General features: G+C 43.4%; 1 protein-coding gene across 3 annotated transcripts in view; it reads right to left on the minus strand.

Annotated features, from left to right (window-relative positions):
* The window catches only part of LOC132771180 (broad substrate specificity ATP-binding cassette transporter ABCG2-like), a 99,798-nt gene that overhangs the window by 43,320 nt on the left and 38,776 nt on the right, over positions 1–17,702 (minus strand). For 2 of the 3 annotated variants that reach the window (XM_060768869.2, XM_060768870.2), the window contains exons 3-6: positions 11,762–11,972; positions 8,923–8,982; positions 3,390–3,507; positions 674–829 (exon numbers count right to left, since the gene is read on the minus strand). In XM_060768869.2, coding sequence (XP_060624852.1) covers positions 674–829; positions 3,390–3,507; positions 8,923–8,982; positions 11,762–11,910 — 483 coding nt within the window. In that variant the 5' untranslated portion in view covers positions 11,911–11,972. Of the gene's footprint in view, positions 1–673; positions 830–3,389; positions 3,508–8,922; positions 8,983–11,761; positions 11,973–17,702 lie in introns of those variants that run through there. The other variant, XM_060768871.2, reaches the window with a different exon arrangement.

Consider the following 17,702-nt stretch of genomic DNA (forward strand, 5'->3'; position numbering starts at 1 on the left):
CCAGATCCGTCATTGTTTGATTCCCCAATGCTCTCTGGATGTAGGTGAAGTACAACTTCAAAACCCAAGGTCAATGCCCACCAAACCCTTCTAGTGTTTTCTGTTGGTCAGGGGGAGTCCTGTGTGCCAAGTTTGGTTCAATCCATCATTGGTGGAATTCAGAATGCTCTCTAATTATAGGTAAACTATAAATCCCAGCAACTACAACTCCCAAATGACAAAATCATAAATTTTTGAGTGATGGTCACTCCTTGTGTAGTTACACATTTTGTTGCCAAATTTGGTGTGATTTCGTTCATTGGTTCTTTTGTTTTTAAGGTACTCATTATGCACAGATCATAGATAGATAGATAGATAGATAGATAGATAGATAGATATGGAGAGAGAGGGCAAATAGCAAGATTTGCTTTCTACAGTTTTCTTGCTTTTGAGGAGGGGAAAACATTTTCAAATCATTGATGTCTGAATCTTGAATACAGAATCCATGGATAAAGAGGGCTGACTGTATTTCTCTCCCTTTGTTTTTGACAGGAACTTTACACAACTTACACATTTATTTGTATATCTGTTGGAAATACTTTAAAACTCTGAATATAAAAGAAAGAAAAATCAACAGATTTGTCCATTTCTGCCCTGTTTACTATTTGTGAAAACTAGGCACATCATTACTTACCTTGGTGTCGGCACAATCTTGTAGTCCCAGCTCTTGTATCACGGCATCCACCTTGAACTTCTTTTCTTCATTGCTACTCCTGTTGATTGGGAGACGCAGATTGGCAGAGAACTGAAGATTCTCACGGACGCTGAGTGTTCCTGTCAGAATATCCTCCTTCAGATCATGAAAATTTAAATGATTAAGAAGTAAAAAGGTACCCGGGAGAGACACACTGGACAATAATATCAGTTGACACCATCCTAAGAAAGTGTAAAAAAAGTATAATACTAGCTTGCTGAACTTTGGATAGGATTACAGTACAGCCTCCATATCTTTGGAGGATATCATATGTTCCTCGACTTATTGAGGAAATGCAAAACTGTGAATAATAGCAAACTCCATTGAAATGAATTGCTCCCTGAGGAAGTGGACCATAGAATTGCACCAGAGGGACCTAGGCATTGCTAGGTACTCCATCACAACTCTGTACCCAGCATCTGGTGGAACCATATCATGGAAGGCATAGAAAATGTCTAGAGAAAAATATTTTTGTAGACATTAGCAAGTGAAGCTGTGGGTACTGGCCTTGCAGATACAAGCATCGTACTATCTATATCTGATACTTTAAGTTTCATACGTATTACAAAGATGTCACATTGCAATTCAAAGTGCTGGTGTTGACCTATAAATCCCTAAACGACTCCGGCCCAGTTTACCTGTCCGAACGGATTCTCCCCTATGAACCATCAAGGTTGTTAAGATCTTCTAGAGGGGCCCTGCTCTCGGTCCCACCACCCTCGCAAGCGCGTCTGGTAGGGACGAGGAACAGGGCCTTCTCGGCGGTGGCCCCTCGGCTCTGGAACTCTCTCCCACTGGAGATTAGAACTGCCCCTTCTCTCCTGACTTTTAGAAAGCTGGTGAAATCTTGGCTTTGGAATTTAGCATTTGATGAGTGAGTCAATAACTCTTGACCACACGGACAAATGGTGATGAATTGTGATTTCATTCTGACGACTTGGCCTTATGTATTTATATGTTTGTATTTTCATGTATTTTATGGATTAGTGTATTATGAGGTGTGATGTTTTTATACTATTGTTTATGAATCTCTTGTTGTGAACCGGCCTGAGTCCCTCTTCGGAGGTCGAGAAGACCAGGTTATAAAAGCTCTAAATAAATAATTAAATAATTAAATAATTAAATAAATTTATCAGGCTCCAAGGCAGATAGCAGAAAGATGGTGACTACACATATGACCATGAGTATAATGATATGTTCTATGTCCTTAAAAATACAGATATTTTGAAAAGATTTATACAGCAGGAAGGACTAATGTCAATTATAGGACCCATACGCTTCACCACTGGCTATGCTGACTATGGCTGATGGAAGCTATAATCCAGTCATTCCTGAAGGGCTACATTTCCACCAGTTCTGGTATGGAGTCTTGTCAAACAGCACAACCCCAGTATTCATGGGGAATATGTTCCAGAAACCCCCTGTGCATCCCTCAAATGGTAAGCTAGAAGTATTCTATAGGATCATAAACATTTCTGGAGGGACATATTTGTAAAATACGAGGGTTGAATGAAAAGTAATGCCTCCAACTTCGTTACTTGGGTTTGGATGGGAATATTGTAATAAATCAAATGCAGAAATAATCCTTAGAATGTGCTCTTTAACTTCCACTATTCACTTTTCCACATAATCACCAGACAATTGGATACATTTCTGCCAATGATGAACAAGTTTTCTGAAGCTGTCACAGAAGAAGTTGACACTCTGTTTCCGCAACCAGCATCTCACAGTTCTCTCAACGTCTTCATCAGAAGCATAATGATGTCTCCACAGATCTTTCATTATCGGGAACAGATGGAAGTCTAAATCTGGACTGTATGGAGGATGTCGTATGGTGGTGAGATCCAGTCTCTGAAATTTCAAGTTTGTGCGCTTTCATTCCAGGCGTCAGCATCCTGGGTACCCATCGTGCACAGATCTTCCGATAGCTAAGCAAAGCAATAATGTGACCCACACGTTCTAGTGAAATGCCGATTATGCTTGAAATTTCTCTCTGAGTGATACGACGATCGTCCTGAATCCATCTGTCAACCTTTTGCTTGTGGAACTCGGTGGTTGCTGTCACAGGACGTCCAACTCTTGTTTGTCACGCAAGTCAGATGTTCCCACCTAAACATCTTTAAACTTACTTGCCCAATGACGCACAGTACTCACATAAACACAATCACCATAAACAGCTTGCATTCTGATGAATCTGATTGGGGGTGACACCTTCTGCTGTCAAGAATTCAATGACTGCATGTTGCTTATGTCAGCACAGGGTTCCATACTTCACACTTTAACAACACAATCATTCAATGCTAAGGCTTCCCACCGAAATGGAACTGTAGAGGAGAGTCTACTGAACAAGCCAATACCTGCTGCATACCAGTACTGCCATCTGTTGATGAGTTACAAAGGTGGAGGCATTACTTTTCATTCAACGCAATTGGGAAGGTGAAGCAAAGATTCACTATCCACTTAAGGCCCTTCCATACAACCATATAATCTAGAATATCAGGCAGATAATCCACAATATCTGCTTTGAACTGGGTTATCTGAGTCCACACTGCCATATAATCCAATTCCATCTGAATTTTATGCAGCTGTGTGGAAGGGGCCTAAGGCTCATGGATTATCAAATGAATACCCAAAAAGTGGTCTGAAATGAATTTACCTGTACTACATAGGCAGAGCACTTATGAAAGTTAGCATCTACCAACTTCCCATCCATAAAGATTTGTCCACTTTTAAGCCCTTTGGGGTCTTTCCATCCTGCTAGGATATCAAGGAGCCTAAAGAGAATACAACAACACCACCACAGGTAAATGTCCATTCCTAAAACTACACATTGATATGCAGTCCCACAATAAGTCTAGATTTTTCAGAAGTCTGAGCCATCTTCTGAGAATGAATTTATCATCACAGCATCTTGAATGAAGGATTACCGTTCTTCAATCAGGTGAATGGTCTCTGAGTGAGAGATGGCTAGTTCATAGAATCATAGAGTTGAAAGAGACATAATGGGCTATCCAGTCCAATCCCCTGCCAAGAAGCAGGCAGGAATACTGCATTCAAAGCACCCCTGACAGATGGCCATCCAGCCTCTGTTTAAAAGCTTCCCAAGAAGGAGCCTCCACCACACTCCGGGGCAGAGAGTCCCACTGCTGAACGGCTCTCACAGTCAGGAAGTTCTTCCTCATGTTTTGATGGAATTTCCTTTCTTGTGGTTTGAAGCCATTGTTCCATTGCGCCCTAGTCTCCAGGGAAGCAGAAAACAAGCTTGCTCCCTCCTCCCTGTGGCTTCCTCTCACATATTTATACATGGCTATCATGTCTCCTCTCAGCCTTCTCCAGGCTAAACATGCCCAGCTCCTTAAGCCACTCCTCATAGGGCTTGTTCTCCAGACCCTTGATCATTTTAGTCGCCCTCCTCTGGACACATTCCAGCTTGTCAATATCTCTCTTCAATTGTGGTGCCCAGAATTGGACACAATATTCCAGGTGTGGTCTAACCAAGGCAGAATAGAGAATGGGTAGCATGACTTCCCTAAATCTAGACACTATGCTCCTATTGATGCAAGCCAAAATCCCATTGGCTTTTTTTGCCGCCACATGACATTGTTGGCTCATGTTTAACTTGCTGTCCACGAGGACTCCAAGATCTTTTTCACACGTACTGCTCTCGAGCCAGGCATTGTCCCCCGTTCTGTATCTTTGCATTTTGTTTTTTCTGCCTAAGTGGAGTATCTTGCATTTGTCACTGTTGAACTTCATTTTGTTAGTTTTGGCCCATCTCTCTAATCTGTCAAGATTGTTTTGCATTCTGCTCCTGTCTTCTGAAGTATTGGCTATCCCTCCCAATTTGGTGCCATCGGGAAACTCGATGAACCTGCCTTCTAGCCCTTCGTCTAAGTCATTAATAAAGATGTTGAACAGGACCGGGCCCAGGACAGAACCCTGCGGCACTCCTCTCGTCACTTCTTTCCAGGATGAAGAGGAAGCATTGGGGCGAATCACCCTCTGGGTTCGTCCATGTAACCAATTACTGATCCACCTCACTGTAGTTTTGCCTAGCCCACATTGGACTAGTTTGTTTGCCAGAAGATCATGGGGGACCTTGTTGAAGGCCTTGCTGAAATCCAGGTATGCTACATCCACGGCATTCCCCATATCTACCCAGCTTGTAACTCCAGGGAAGTTACTTCAGTGCAAGTAAAGAGTCTGCTCTGGTTTCTAAACTGAATTTTAACGATGCTACCCAAGGCATAGAATCATATTCCCTAAATAATTTCAAAAGTGTCTTTAATGTTTGGACTAGGATTTCCCCCCCTACTGGCACAGAAGCAACCAGTTGCCATTATTCTGAATTATCCTTAGAAATACCTTCTCCGAATCACCCCAAGGTCAGCAGAGTTTCTGTGATCATTTCCCCCCTGCTTTTTTTTCATTTTTAGAGACACTGCCATAAATAAATTCTGAATAAATTCAGAATATGTTTCAGAAGCTTTCACTTGTCATGAGAAAGACCCTTTACAGAAGGCAGTTTAGTTGTATATTGTGTCCAATTCTGGGCACCACAATTGAAGAGCGATATTGACAAACTGGAATGTGTCCAGAGGAGGGCAACTAAAATGATCAAGGGTTTGGAGAACAAGCCCTATGAAGAGCGGCTTAAAGAGCCGGGCATGTTTAGCCTGAAGAAGAGAAGGCTGGGAGGAGACATGATAGCCATGTATAAATACGTGAGAGGAAGTCATAGGGAGGAGGGAGTAAGCTTGCTTTCTGCTTCCCTGGAGACTAGGACGCAGAACAATGGCTTCAAACTACAAGAGAGGAGATTCCATCTGAACATGAGGAAGAACTTCCTGACTGTGAGAGCAGTTCAGCAGTGGAACTCTCTGCCCCAGAGTGTGGTGAAGGCTCCTTCTTTGGAAGCTTTTAAACAGAGGCTGGATGGCCATCTGTCAGGGGTGATTTGAATGCAATATTCCTGCTTCTTGGCAGGGGGTTGGCCCATGAGGTCTCTTCCAACTCTATGATTCTATGTATGCAGACAGAATAGATAATTTTGGCCGAGGGGAACACATGGCTCTTCATGTGTCATGACATCATCCAGGAGCACTCAAATGCTATTTTAATTTGGTTGTTAACTAATTGTAGAAAATGCTTCAGCAGCACGGCATGTAGAAACAATCTAAGGTCAGGATGCCCATGACGAAGGTTTTTGCACTTAAAGCTAAGCTGGAAATCGTGTCCGTTACGCACAAAACGTACTCTGTGTCAGTACTGTTTTACTTTAGTTATCTGATGCAGGAGATTGGTAGGGCTTTTTTCTCCTGATGTCATAGAATCATAGAATCAAAGAGTTGGAAGAGACCTCATGGGCCATCCAGTCCAACCCCCTGCCAAGAAGCAGGAATATTGCATTCAAATCACCCCTGACAGATGGCCATCCAGCCTCTGCTTAAAAGCTTCCAAAGAAGGAGCCTCCACCACACTCCGGGGCAGAGAGTTCCACTGCTGAACGGCTCTCACAGTCAGGAAGTTCTTCCTCATGTTCAGATGGAATCTCCTCTCTTGTAGTTTGAAGCCATTGTTCCGCGTCCTAGTCTCCAAGGAAGCAGAAAACAAGCTTGCTCCCTCCTCCCTGTGGCTTCCTTCTCCCTGTTGCAGGGTCCATTGCCATATTTATGCCCACAAACTATTTTCTTCCCTGGAAACTCAGGGCAGATCGGCAGCTAATATTTTGTGAACCACTACTAATTTTACCAAGGAGCCCCCAGTGGTGCAGGGTTGCTCTCCCTTCATTTCTATTAAAAACCTCCTACCAGATATATCCTACCTCTGTTCATGCCCAGAGTTTATTTTTTAAATATTAAACTATTATATTTGGCCCGGCCATAGATTTTTTAAATCCTTGTGTATTATCATGTGTCCTCTACTAGGCACAGAGCCTTCTCGATTGTGGCCCCTTATTTATGGAATGCCTTGCCAGTTGAAACCCGAACTATCCGAGACCTACTTGCTTTTCGGAAAGCCTGTAAAACCTTTCTCTTCCGACAAGCTTTCGATGGGTGAATAACTCGGGACTATGACTGTTATTGTTTTTATTGTATTTTAAAGTTAATTGTATTGTTTTAATCTACTGCTGTAAACCGCTCTGAGCCAAATTACATTTGTGTCCAGAGGAGGGCGACTAAAATGATCAAGGGTCTGGAGAACAAGCCCTATGAGGAGCGGCTTAGGGAACTGGGCATGTTTAGCCTGAAGAAGAGAAGGCTGAGAGGAGATACGATAGCCATGTATAAATATGTGAGAGGAAGCCACAGGGAGGAGGGAGCAAGCTTGTTTTCTGCTTCCTTGGAGACTAGGACGCGGAACAATGGCTTCAAACTACAAGAGAGGAGATTCCATCTGAACATTAGGAAGAACTTCCTGACTGTGAGAGCCGTTCAGCAGTGGAACTCTCTGCCCCAGAGTGTGGTGGAGGCTCCTTCTTTGGAAGCTTTTAAGCAGAGGCTGGATGGCCATTTGTCAGGGGTGATTTGAATGCAATATTCCTGCTTCTTGGCAGGGGGGTGGACTGGATGGCCCATGAGGTCTCTTCCAACTCTTTGATTCTATGATTCTATGATTCTATGAAATTGGGAGTAGCAGTATACAAGTCAAACAAATAAATAAAATAAATAAATATGTGAGTTATATTAATTGTATTGTTTTAATCTACTGCTGTAAACCGCTCCAAGCCAAATTGGGAGTAGCGGTATACAAGTCAAATAAATAAATAAAATAAATAAATATGTGAGTTATATTAATTGTATTGTTTTGGGTTTTTTTTGCTTATTGCTTTTTGTTTTATTGATGTGTTGTCAGGCTTGGCCTCATGTAAGCTGCTCTGAGTCCCCTTGGGGAGGTGTTGGCCGGGTATAAATAAAATTATTTATTTTATTATTATTTATTATTAAAGTGCTGAGCTGCTGAGCTGCTGAACTTGTTGACCGAAAGGTTGCAGGTTCGAATCTGGGAAGCGTCGTGACCTTCCGCTGTCAGCCCCAGCTTCTGCCAACCTAGCAGTTCGAAAACATGCTAATGTGAGTAGATCAATAGCTACCACTCCGGCGGGAAGGTAATGGTGCTCCATGAAGTCATGCCGGCCACATGACCTTGGAGGTGTCTACGGACAATGCCGGCTCTTTGGCTTAGAAATGGAGATGAGCACCACACCCCAGAGTCAGACACGACTGGGCTTAATGTCAGGGGAAAACCTTTACCTACCAATTCTACCTACCAGCCCATTTTGAGTAGCACTGCTCTGGGCAGAAATCTAACCTTCTCCCCAATAGAAAAAGACAACAATAAAACAGCAAATAGCTAACAATATTCTGACTGGGTTGTTGTAGGTTTTTCCGGGCTATATGGCCATGTTCTGGAGGCAATTTTTCTCCTGACGTTTCGCCTGCATCTATGGCAAGCATCCTCAGAGGTAGTGAGGTCTGTTGGAAGTAGGAAAAATGGGTTTATATATCTGTGGAATGACCAGGGTGAGACAAAGGACTTTTTTCTGCTGGGGCTAGCTGTGAATGTTTCAGCTGATCACCTTGATTAGCATTCAATGGCTTGGAAGTGCCTTGGGGGAATCTTTTGTTGAGAGTGATTTTCATTACAAGCGAAATGATCTACCTGAGGAAGCTGCATATGATCTATGATGATGGACATGAATAGTTATGTGGCTGAAAAACTGACTGATCCACCCCATCCCACATGCATGTAGGGCTGCTCCTTGAGAAGTTTTACATGAATGGGGTGGTTATCATCAGGGAATGATGAGGAACGAAAACTCTAGCAAATGAAGCATTGTGTGGTAGTGGCTTCTAGGTCATGAATGTAAGAAATAGTTGCAGTCCCCGAGACACAAACATCCTGCCACTGCCTGTGTAGAAAGAAGGAGTCCTTTCATATATCATAAATTCACAACTTTAACTGTCAAAGTTGGAACTCTGGGAGCTGCAGTTTAGGGAGCGGTACTTAGATTTTTCAGCCAGAGAGCTCTAGCGCCTGATTCAAACTACGAAGTCCAAGATGCCATACGATATAACTATGCAATTAAAGGGGAATCATAATGCTATAATTGCGTAGAATGAAAGGATTCCATATCACTTCTGGAGAGGCGTACGTAAGCACTGATGCGAAGCAAGAAAAATACCTACGAGGTTTTCCCACTTCCAGTTGGCCCCAAAACTGCATTCATCCCAGGTTTCATAATGCCACTGCGGAGAAAGAAAGAAACTGTTAGTTTAACACTAAAAATATAGTTTTCTAGAGCAGTGTTTCTCAACCTTAACACCGCAACCCCTTAATACATAACATTATTTTTATTGCTGCTTCATAACTGCAATTTTGCTACTGTTATGAATCGAAATGTAAACATCTGATCTGCAGGATGTATTTTCTTTCAATGGACCAAATTTGGTACAAATACCCGACACGGCCAAATCTGAATACTGGTTGGGTGGGAGGGGGATTGATTTTGGGAGTTATAGTTTCTGGGATTTGTAGTTCACCTGCAGTCAAAGAGGGCTCTGAACTCCACCAACGATAGAATTGAACCAAACTTGGCACACAGAACTCCCATAACCAACAGAAAATACTGGAAGGGTTTGGCGGGCATTGACCTTGAGTTTTGGAGTTGTAGTTCACCTACATCCAGTGAGCAGTGTGGACTCAAACAATGATAGATCTGGAACAATATGCCCAAATGTGAACACTGGTGGAGTTTGGGGAAAATAGACCTTGACATTTGGGAGTTGTCGTTGCTGGGATTTATAGTTCACTTACAATCAAAGAGCATTCTGAACCCTACCAACGATAGAATTAGGCCAAACTTCCCACACAGAACTCCCATGACCAACAGTAAATACTGTGTTGTTGTAGCAGCAGACAAGAGTCCTTTGTCGTCATTCCACAGATATATAAACCCTTTTTCCTAGTTCCAACAGACCTCACTACCTCTGAGGATGCTTGCCATAGATGCAGGCGAAACGTCAGGAGGGAATGCCTCTAGAACATGGCCATATAACCCGAAAAAACCTACAACAACCCAATGATTCTGGCCATGAAAGCCTTTGACAATACAGAAAATACTGTGTTTTCTGATGGTCTTTGGCAACCCCTCTGACACCGCCTCGTAACCCCCCAGGGGTCCCAACCCCTACGTTGAGAAACGCTATCTTAGAGTATTGTCGAAGGCTTCCATGGCCGGAATCCATGGGTTGTTGTAGGTTTTTCCGGGCTATATGGCCATGTTCTGGAGGCAATTTTTCTCCTGACGTTTCGCCTGCATCTATGGCAAGCATCCTCAGAGGTAATGAGGTCTGTTGGAACTAGGAAAACTAGGTTTATATATCTGTGGAATGACCAGGGTGTGACAAAGGACTTTTGTTTGCTGGGGCTAGCTGTGGATGTTTCAGCTGATCACCTTGATTTGCATTCAATGGCTTGGAAGCGCCTGGGGAGAATCTTTTGTTGAGGGTGATTTCATGTGCCTGTTCATGTGCTATCTTAGAGTGTGGGATGGAAACTGGGATTCAGATTCAAGTTCTCATTGAACCATGAAAAGCACGAAGGCCCCTTCGACACTGCCATATAAAATCCAGATTATTTGCTTTGAAGTGGATTATATGGCAGTGTTGACTCATATAATCCTCTTCAAAGCAGATAATGTGGATTATTTGCTTTGATAATCTGGAATATATGGTAGTGTAGAAGGGGCCTTAGCAACCTCGGTTAGTTCCTCTCTCTCAGGAACTAACCAAGTAGGAGAGGATTAAGTAAAGGTAAAGGTAGTCCCCTGACATTAAGTCCAGTCATGTCTGACTCTGGGGTGTGGTGCTCATCTCCATTTCTAAGACGAAGAGCCAGCGTTGTCCGTAGACACCTCCAAGGTTATGTGGCCGGCATGACTGCATGGAGCGCCGTTACCTTCCCACCGGAGCAGTACCTATTGATCTACTCATATTTGCATGTTTTCGAACTGCTAGGTTGGTAGAAGCTGGCGCTGACAGCGGAAGCTCACGCCGCTCCCCGGAATCGAACCTGTGACCTTTCGATCAACAAGCTCAGCACCTCAGTGCTTTAACCCACTGCGCCACCGGGGGCTCCAGGAGAGGATTAATTCACAGCACGCCAAACAATGGCTTCAAACTACAAGAGAGGAGATTCCATCTGAACATTAGGAAGAACTTCCTGACTGTGAAAGCCGTTCAGCAGTGGAACTCTCTGCCCCGGAGTGTGGTGGAGGCTCCTTCTTTGGAAGCTTTTAAACAGAGGCTGGATGGCCATCTGTCAGGGGTGATTTGAATGAAATATTCCTGCTTCTTGGCAGGGGGTTGGACTGGATGGCCCATGAGGTCTCTTCCAACTCTTTGATTCTATGATTCTATTTACGGCCCTTCCACACAGCCCTATATCCCAGAACATCAAGGCAGAAAATTCCACAATATCTGCTTTGAACTGGGTTACCTGAATCCACATTCAGATAATGTGGGATTTTCTGCCTTGATATTCTGGGATATAGGGCTGTGTGGAAGGGCCGTAAATGGTGTGAATTAATCCTCTCCTAGTTCTTGTGGTTTTTTTCTGGGCTATATGGCCATGTTCTAGAGGCATTTCTCCTGACGTTTCGCCTGCATCTATGGCAAGCTTCCTCAGAGGTGACCTCACCTCTGAGGAAGCTTGCCATAGATGCAGGCGAAACGTCAGGAGAAATGCCTCTAGAACATGGCCATATAGCCCGAAAAAACCCACAGGAACTGAGTGATTCCGGCCATGAAAGCCTTCGACAATACATTAATCCTCTCCTACTTGGTTAGTTCCTGAGAGAGAGGAACTAACCAAGGTTGCTAAGGCCCCTTCTACACTACCATATATTCCAGATCATCAAAGCAAATAATCCACATTATCTGCTTTGAAGTGGATTATATGAGTGTGTGGAAGTACCCTTAGTTACAAGTAAAGTGACACTGTAACCTGAAAATATAGTTTATTTACCTGACATCCCTGAGAACTTCTTTTTCTTCTCTTCCTTTGAAAGGAAATGTCCAAGGCGTGATGACGGAGTAACTAATGTTCCTGAAAGCCAGTGTTGGGCCATGGATGTTCAGCTGGGTAACAACATCTTGAACATTTGTGAGCTCCATTCCCAATAGTCACTTTGGATCGGAGGGAGAACATGCAATCACTTCCCGGTTTAATTTGCTACCTGAAAGAGAGAGAAAAGGCAGAGAGATGGGGGAAAAAACGGACACTTTGCATGATTTCCTCGTGCCTGGTGCTTCCTTGCTTTCGGGCAGCTCCTTCCCTGTTGCTATCAATCCCACAATCAGCATTTTATCTGTGACATTTGCGGAAGAGCCATAATCCAGGCAAAGTCCTGCTTGAACACGACTTGTGCAAGCAGAGTTTTATGAATGCTGATAAAGCACCTTGGGTGCCCTTTGCAAAAATGATGAGCCAAGGGCAAGTTTGCTAAAAATAAACAAACATAGAATTAGTTTCTAGGAGAGGAAGAGCATTTGCAGCATACAATGAATGTGGGACATCGACCTCTGGACTCCAAGGATTGACCAGAGTTCGGCATTCTAGGAAAGTTGGAGCTATTTACTTTTTTGGTTCCCAACAGTGTTTTACATTCACAAACATTACCTGCATTCTGTATGAGTTGAACTTTGAATCTACAGAAATAAAAATACAATGTTCGTTTGTGGGATTAACAGAACTCAAAAACCACTGAACAAATTGCCACCAAATTTGGACACATCCCCAAGGAGTGACCATCACTAAAAAAATGGATTAGATTATTTGGGAGTTGTAGTAGAATCATTGTTGTTCATTCGTTCAGTCGTCTCCGACTCTTCGTGACCTCATGGACCAGCCCACGCCAGAGCTCCCTGTCGGCCGTCACCACTCCCAGCTCCTTCAAGGTCAGTCCAGTCACTTCAAGGATGCCATCCATCCATCTTACCCTTGGTCGGCCCCTCTTCCTTTTGCCTTCCACTTTCCCCAGAATAATTGTCTTCACTAGGCTTTGCTGTCTCCTCATGATGTGGCCAAAGTACTTCAACTTTGTCTCTAGTATCCTTCCCTCCAATGGAGGATGGACTGGTTGGATCTTCTCGCAGTCCAAGGCACTCTCAGCACTTTCCTCCAACACCACAGCTCAAAAGCGTCTATCTTCCTTCGCTCAGCCTTCCCTAAGGTCCAGCTCTCACATCCGTAGGTTACTACAGGGAATACCATGGCTTTGACTATGCGGATCTTTGTAGAATCATAGAATCAAAGAGTTGGAAGAGACCTCGTGGGCCATCCAGTCCAACCCCCTGCCAAGAAGCAGGAATATTGCATTCAAATCACCCCTGACAGATGGCCATCCAGCCTCTGTTTAAAAGCTTCCAAAGAAGGACCCTCCACCACACTCCAGGGCAGAGGGTTCCACTGCTGAACAGCTCTCACAGTCAGGAAGTTCTTCCTCATGTTCAGATGGAATCTCCTTTCTTGTAGTTTGAAGCCATTTTACGTGTCCTAGTCTCCAGGGAAGCAGAAAACAAGCTTGCTCCCTCCTCCCTGTGGCTTCATCTCACATATTTATACATGGCTATTATATCTCATAATAGCTGGGATTTACAGTTCACCTACAATCAAAGAGCATTCTGAAGCCCACCAACAATGGAACTGAACCAAACTTGGCACACAGGACTCCCACAACCAACAGAAAATTCTGGCAGGGTTTGGTGGGCATTGACCTTGAGTTTGGGAGTTGTAGTTCACCTACATCCAGACAGCACAGTGGACTCAAACAATTATGGATCTGGACCAAACTTGGCAACAATACCCCATATGCCCAAATGGGAACACTTGTAGAGTTTGGGGGGGGGGGGGGGAAGAGCTTTACATTTGGGAGTTGTAGTAACTGGGATTTATAGTCAGAGGCGGCCCTAGGTAATTTTCAACAGTAAGCAAACAGTATTTTGAGCCCCCCCCCCCCCCCAACCAATCGTTGATATATATTTTCTGTTCGTCGTGGGAGTTCTGTGTGCCATATTTGGTTCAATTCCATCATTGGTGGAGTTCAGAATGCTCTTTGATTGTAGGTGAACTATACATCCCAGTAACTATAACTCGCATATGTCAAGGTCTGTTTTCCCCCAAGAGTGCCTCAATAGAGCCCCTGGACAAAATCAACTATACTGCAAATGCTTACTTTGCGTAATGGGTTGAGCCGCCCCTGTTTATAGTTAACCTACAATCAAAGAGCATTCTGAACCCCACCAACGATAAAATTGGGCCAAACCTCCCACACAAAACCTCCATGACCAACAGAAAATACTGTGCTTTCCGGTCATCTTTGGCAACCCTTCTGGCAACCCCTCATACCCCCCCCCCCCCACCAGGGTCCCAACCCCCAGGTCGAGAAATGCTGCCTTAAGGCTGTCACCTCCCCCAGCTCCTTCAGAGTCAAACCAGTCACTTCAAGCATGCCATCCATCCATCTTGCCCTTGGTCGGCCTCTCTTCCTTTTTCCTTCCATTTTCCCCAGCATTATTGTCTTCTCTAAGCTTTTCTGACACACAGATCCTGGAAGCAAAGTATCTTACAGCACAATCCAATGCAATTTATTTTAAAATAAGATCCAGTGTATTAAATGGAGATAAGATTAGGATTATAGCCCTAAACTTAAATGTTTAAGTGAGGGTGAGAAGGTAAAAGAACTGGATCTATTAGCAGATCTCTAGGAAATAGACTAGCTTTCTGACTACAAACTCCTTTAATGTGATGGGGTTAACCTGGAATAAATTCTTGTGTGAATGGAGTTTGAGCTTTCCCCCCTTTAGATACATAAAAGAGACTGCATGCTATATTTAGAGCTGAGGTTTGTTTATCTCATTGTTATCTCATTTTTACTAAAACAGCATCTTTAGAAAAACACCTGATTCTGAGACGTCTTTAAAGTGATAAAGTTCATGTCCATTGCAACAGATATCAGCTGCTGAATACCAAGATCGACTAAAATAGTAGTTTTAATAATGTTGTAAAATAGTAGTTTTAATAATACTGTATCTATTTGGTATGATATGCAGATGACACCACTCTGATGGCCGAAAGCGAGGAGGAGCTGAAGAGCCTTCTAATCAAGGTGAAAGAAGAAAGCGCAAAAGCCGGGTTGCAGCTAAACGTCAAAAAAACCAAGATTATGGCAACAAGAATGATTGACAACTGGAAAATAGAGGGAGAAACCGTGGAGGCCGTGACAGACTTTGTATTTCTAGGTGCAAAGATTACTGCAGATGCAGACTGTAGCCAGGAAATCAGAAGACGCTTACTTCTTGGGAGGAGAGCAATGTCCAATCTCAATAAAATAGTAAAGAGTAGAGACATCAGACTGGCAACAAAAATCCGCCTAGTCAAAGACATTGGTATTCCCTGTAGTAACCTACGGATGTGAGAGCTGGACCTTAGGGAAGGCTGAGCGAAGGAAGATCGATGCTTTTGAGCTGTGGTGTTGGAGGAAAGTTCTGAGAGTGCCTTGGACTGCGAGAAGATACAACCAGTCCATCCTCCAGGAAATAAAGCCCGACTGCTCACTGGAGGGAAAGATACTAGAGACAAAGTTGAAGTACTTTGGTCACATCATGAGGAGACAGCAAAGCCTAGAGAAGACAATGATGCTGGGGAAAGTGGAAGGCAAAAGGAAGAGGGGCCGACCAAGGGCAAGATGGATGGATGGCATCCTTGAAGTGACTGGACTGACCTTGAGGGAGCTGGGGGTGGTGACGGCCGACAGGGAGCTCTGGCGTGGGCTGGTCCATGAGGTCACGAAGAGTCGGAGACGACTGAACGAATGAACAACAACAACAATCTATTTGGTTTTTAATTACTCAGGTATGAGTCTATACATTATGTAGTATTTTAAAGGTGCATCTTGCCATCGATATATGTAGCATTTTAACGATTTATAGGATTTTATTGTGTATTTTTATATTGTATTTAATAATTTGGTGTTCATGTATTTATTTATCTGCCTTGCCTTGTATGTGAAAGACCTATGGTCAAAGCATCGGATAGAATTTAAATAAAGCATAAGTAAAGTAAAATAAAAATAAACACAAATAAGTTGGTCACACAAGCTTGACGTCTTTTCACTCTTTATTTATTTATCGTGTCAGGAGCAAACCAAACAGTTGTATTGCATTTTAAACAAACAAACAAACAAAACACGAAGTTTGCAAGCTTGGTAGCAGCTGGCCACTTGGAGTGCCTCTGGTGTAACTATAAGAAGGTCCTCCATTGTGCATGTAGCAGGGCTCAGGTTGCATTGCAGTAGGTGGTCAGTGGTTTGCTCTTCTCCACACTCGCATGTCGTGGATTCCACTTTGTAGCCCCATTTCTTAAGGTTGGCTCTGCATCTCGTGGTGCCAGAGCACAGTCTGTTCAGCGCCTTCTAAGTCGCCCAGTTTTCTGTGTGCCCAGGGGGGAGTCTCTCATTGGGTATCAGCCATTGATTGAGGTTCTGGGTTTGAGCCTGCCACTTTTGGACTCTTGCTTGCTGAGGTGTTCCAGCGAGTGTCTCTGTAGATCTTAGAAAACTATTTCTTGATTTACTCTTGCTTTAAAGAAGTACTTCCCTGGAGAGTTTCCAAGTAGGAAGCACATTCCTAAAGTTATCGTCGTATGTCTTCAGGTTGTGTGTATGTGTGTGTGTGTGTGTGTATATATATATATATATATATATATAATTTTTATTACTGCACAATAACAATACACATAAAAAACATTGAACACATTTACAAAAATTATCACGACAACAACTAGGAATGAAATAAAATATTACATATTACTAAACAACAGGTAGTACTGATTCCTTGTACTGTGAAGGTAAGTTAGACCTGGTTGGGTAGAAAAGTAGGATTGTGTGAGTGATAGGAGGTTAAGATAGGCAGAAAAGTAAAAAAGGGGAAGAGGAGAGGGAAAAAAAACACGCAGCTTCCACAACCACAAATTATCAACATAAACACATTATTTCTGTTACTTCCAGGCTGTGGTATTTTATATTTCTCTGCACCATATTCCTTCCTCCTTGTATATGCCCTATGCATGCATGCATGCATGCATGCGCACGCACGCACGCACACACACACACACACACACGCACGCACACACAATTAGACCCTTAGGGCTTTATTCCAATTTGATAAATATTTGTAATTGTTTTTTTTAGGTAATTGATAAAGTCATTCCAGTTTGTTTTCATAGAATCATAGAATCAAAGAGTTGGAAGAGACCTCATGGGCCATCCAGTCCAACCCCCTGCCAAGAAGCAGGAATATTGCATTCAAATCACCCCTGACAGATGGCCATCCAGCCTCTGTTTAAAAGCTTCCAAAGAAGGAGCCTCCACCACACTCCGGGGCAGAGAGTTCCACTGCTGAACGGCTCTCACAGTCAGGAAGTTCTTCCTCATGTTCAGATGGAATCTCCTCTCTTGTAGTTTGAAGCCCTTGTTCCGCGTCCTAGTCTCCAAGGAAGCAGAAAACAAGCTTGCTCCCTCCTCCCTGTGGCTTCCTCTCACATATTTATACATGGCTATCATATCTCCTCTCAGCCTTCTCTTCTTCAGGCTAAACATGCCCAGCTCCTTAAGCCGCTCCTCATAGGGCTTGTTCTCCAGACCCTTGATCATTTGAGTCGCCCTCCTCTGGACACATTCCAGCTTGTCAATATCTCTCTTCAATTGTGGTGCCCAGAATTGCACACAATATTCCAGTTGTGGTCTAACCAAAGCGGAATAGAGGGGTAGCATTACTTCCCTAGATCTAGACACTATGCTCCTATTGATGCAGGCCAAAATCCCATTGGCTTTTTACCATATCACATTGTTGGCTCATGTTTAACTTGTTGTCCACGAGGACTCCAAGGTCTTTTTCACACGTACTGC

Source organism: Anolis sagrei, chromosome 3 (genome assembly GCF_037176765.1).
Source record: "Anolis sagrei isolate rAnoSag1 chromosome 3, rAnoSag1.mat, whole genome shotgun sequence".
Classification (NCBI taxonomy): Eukaryota; Metazoa; Chordata; class Lepidosauria; order Squamata; family Dactyloidae; genus Anolis; species Anolis sagrei.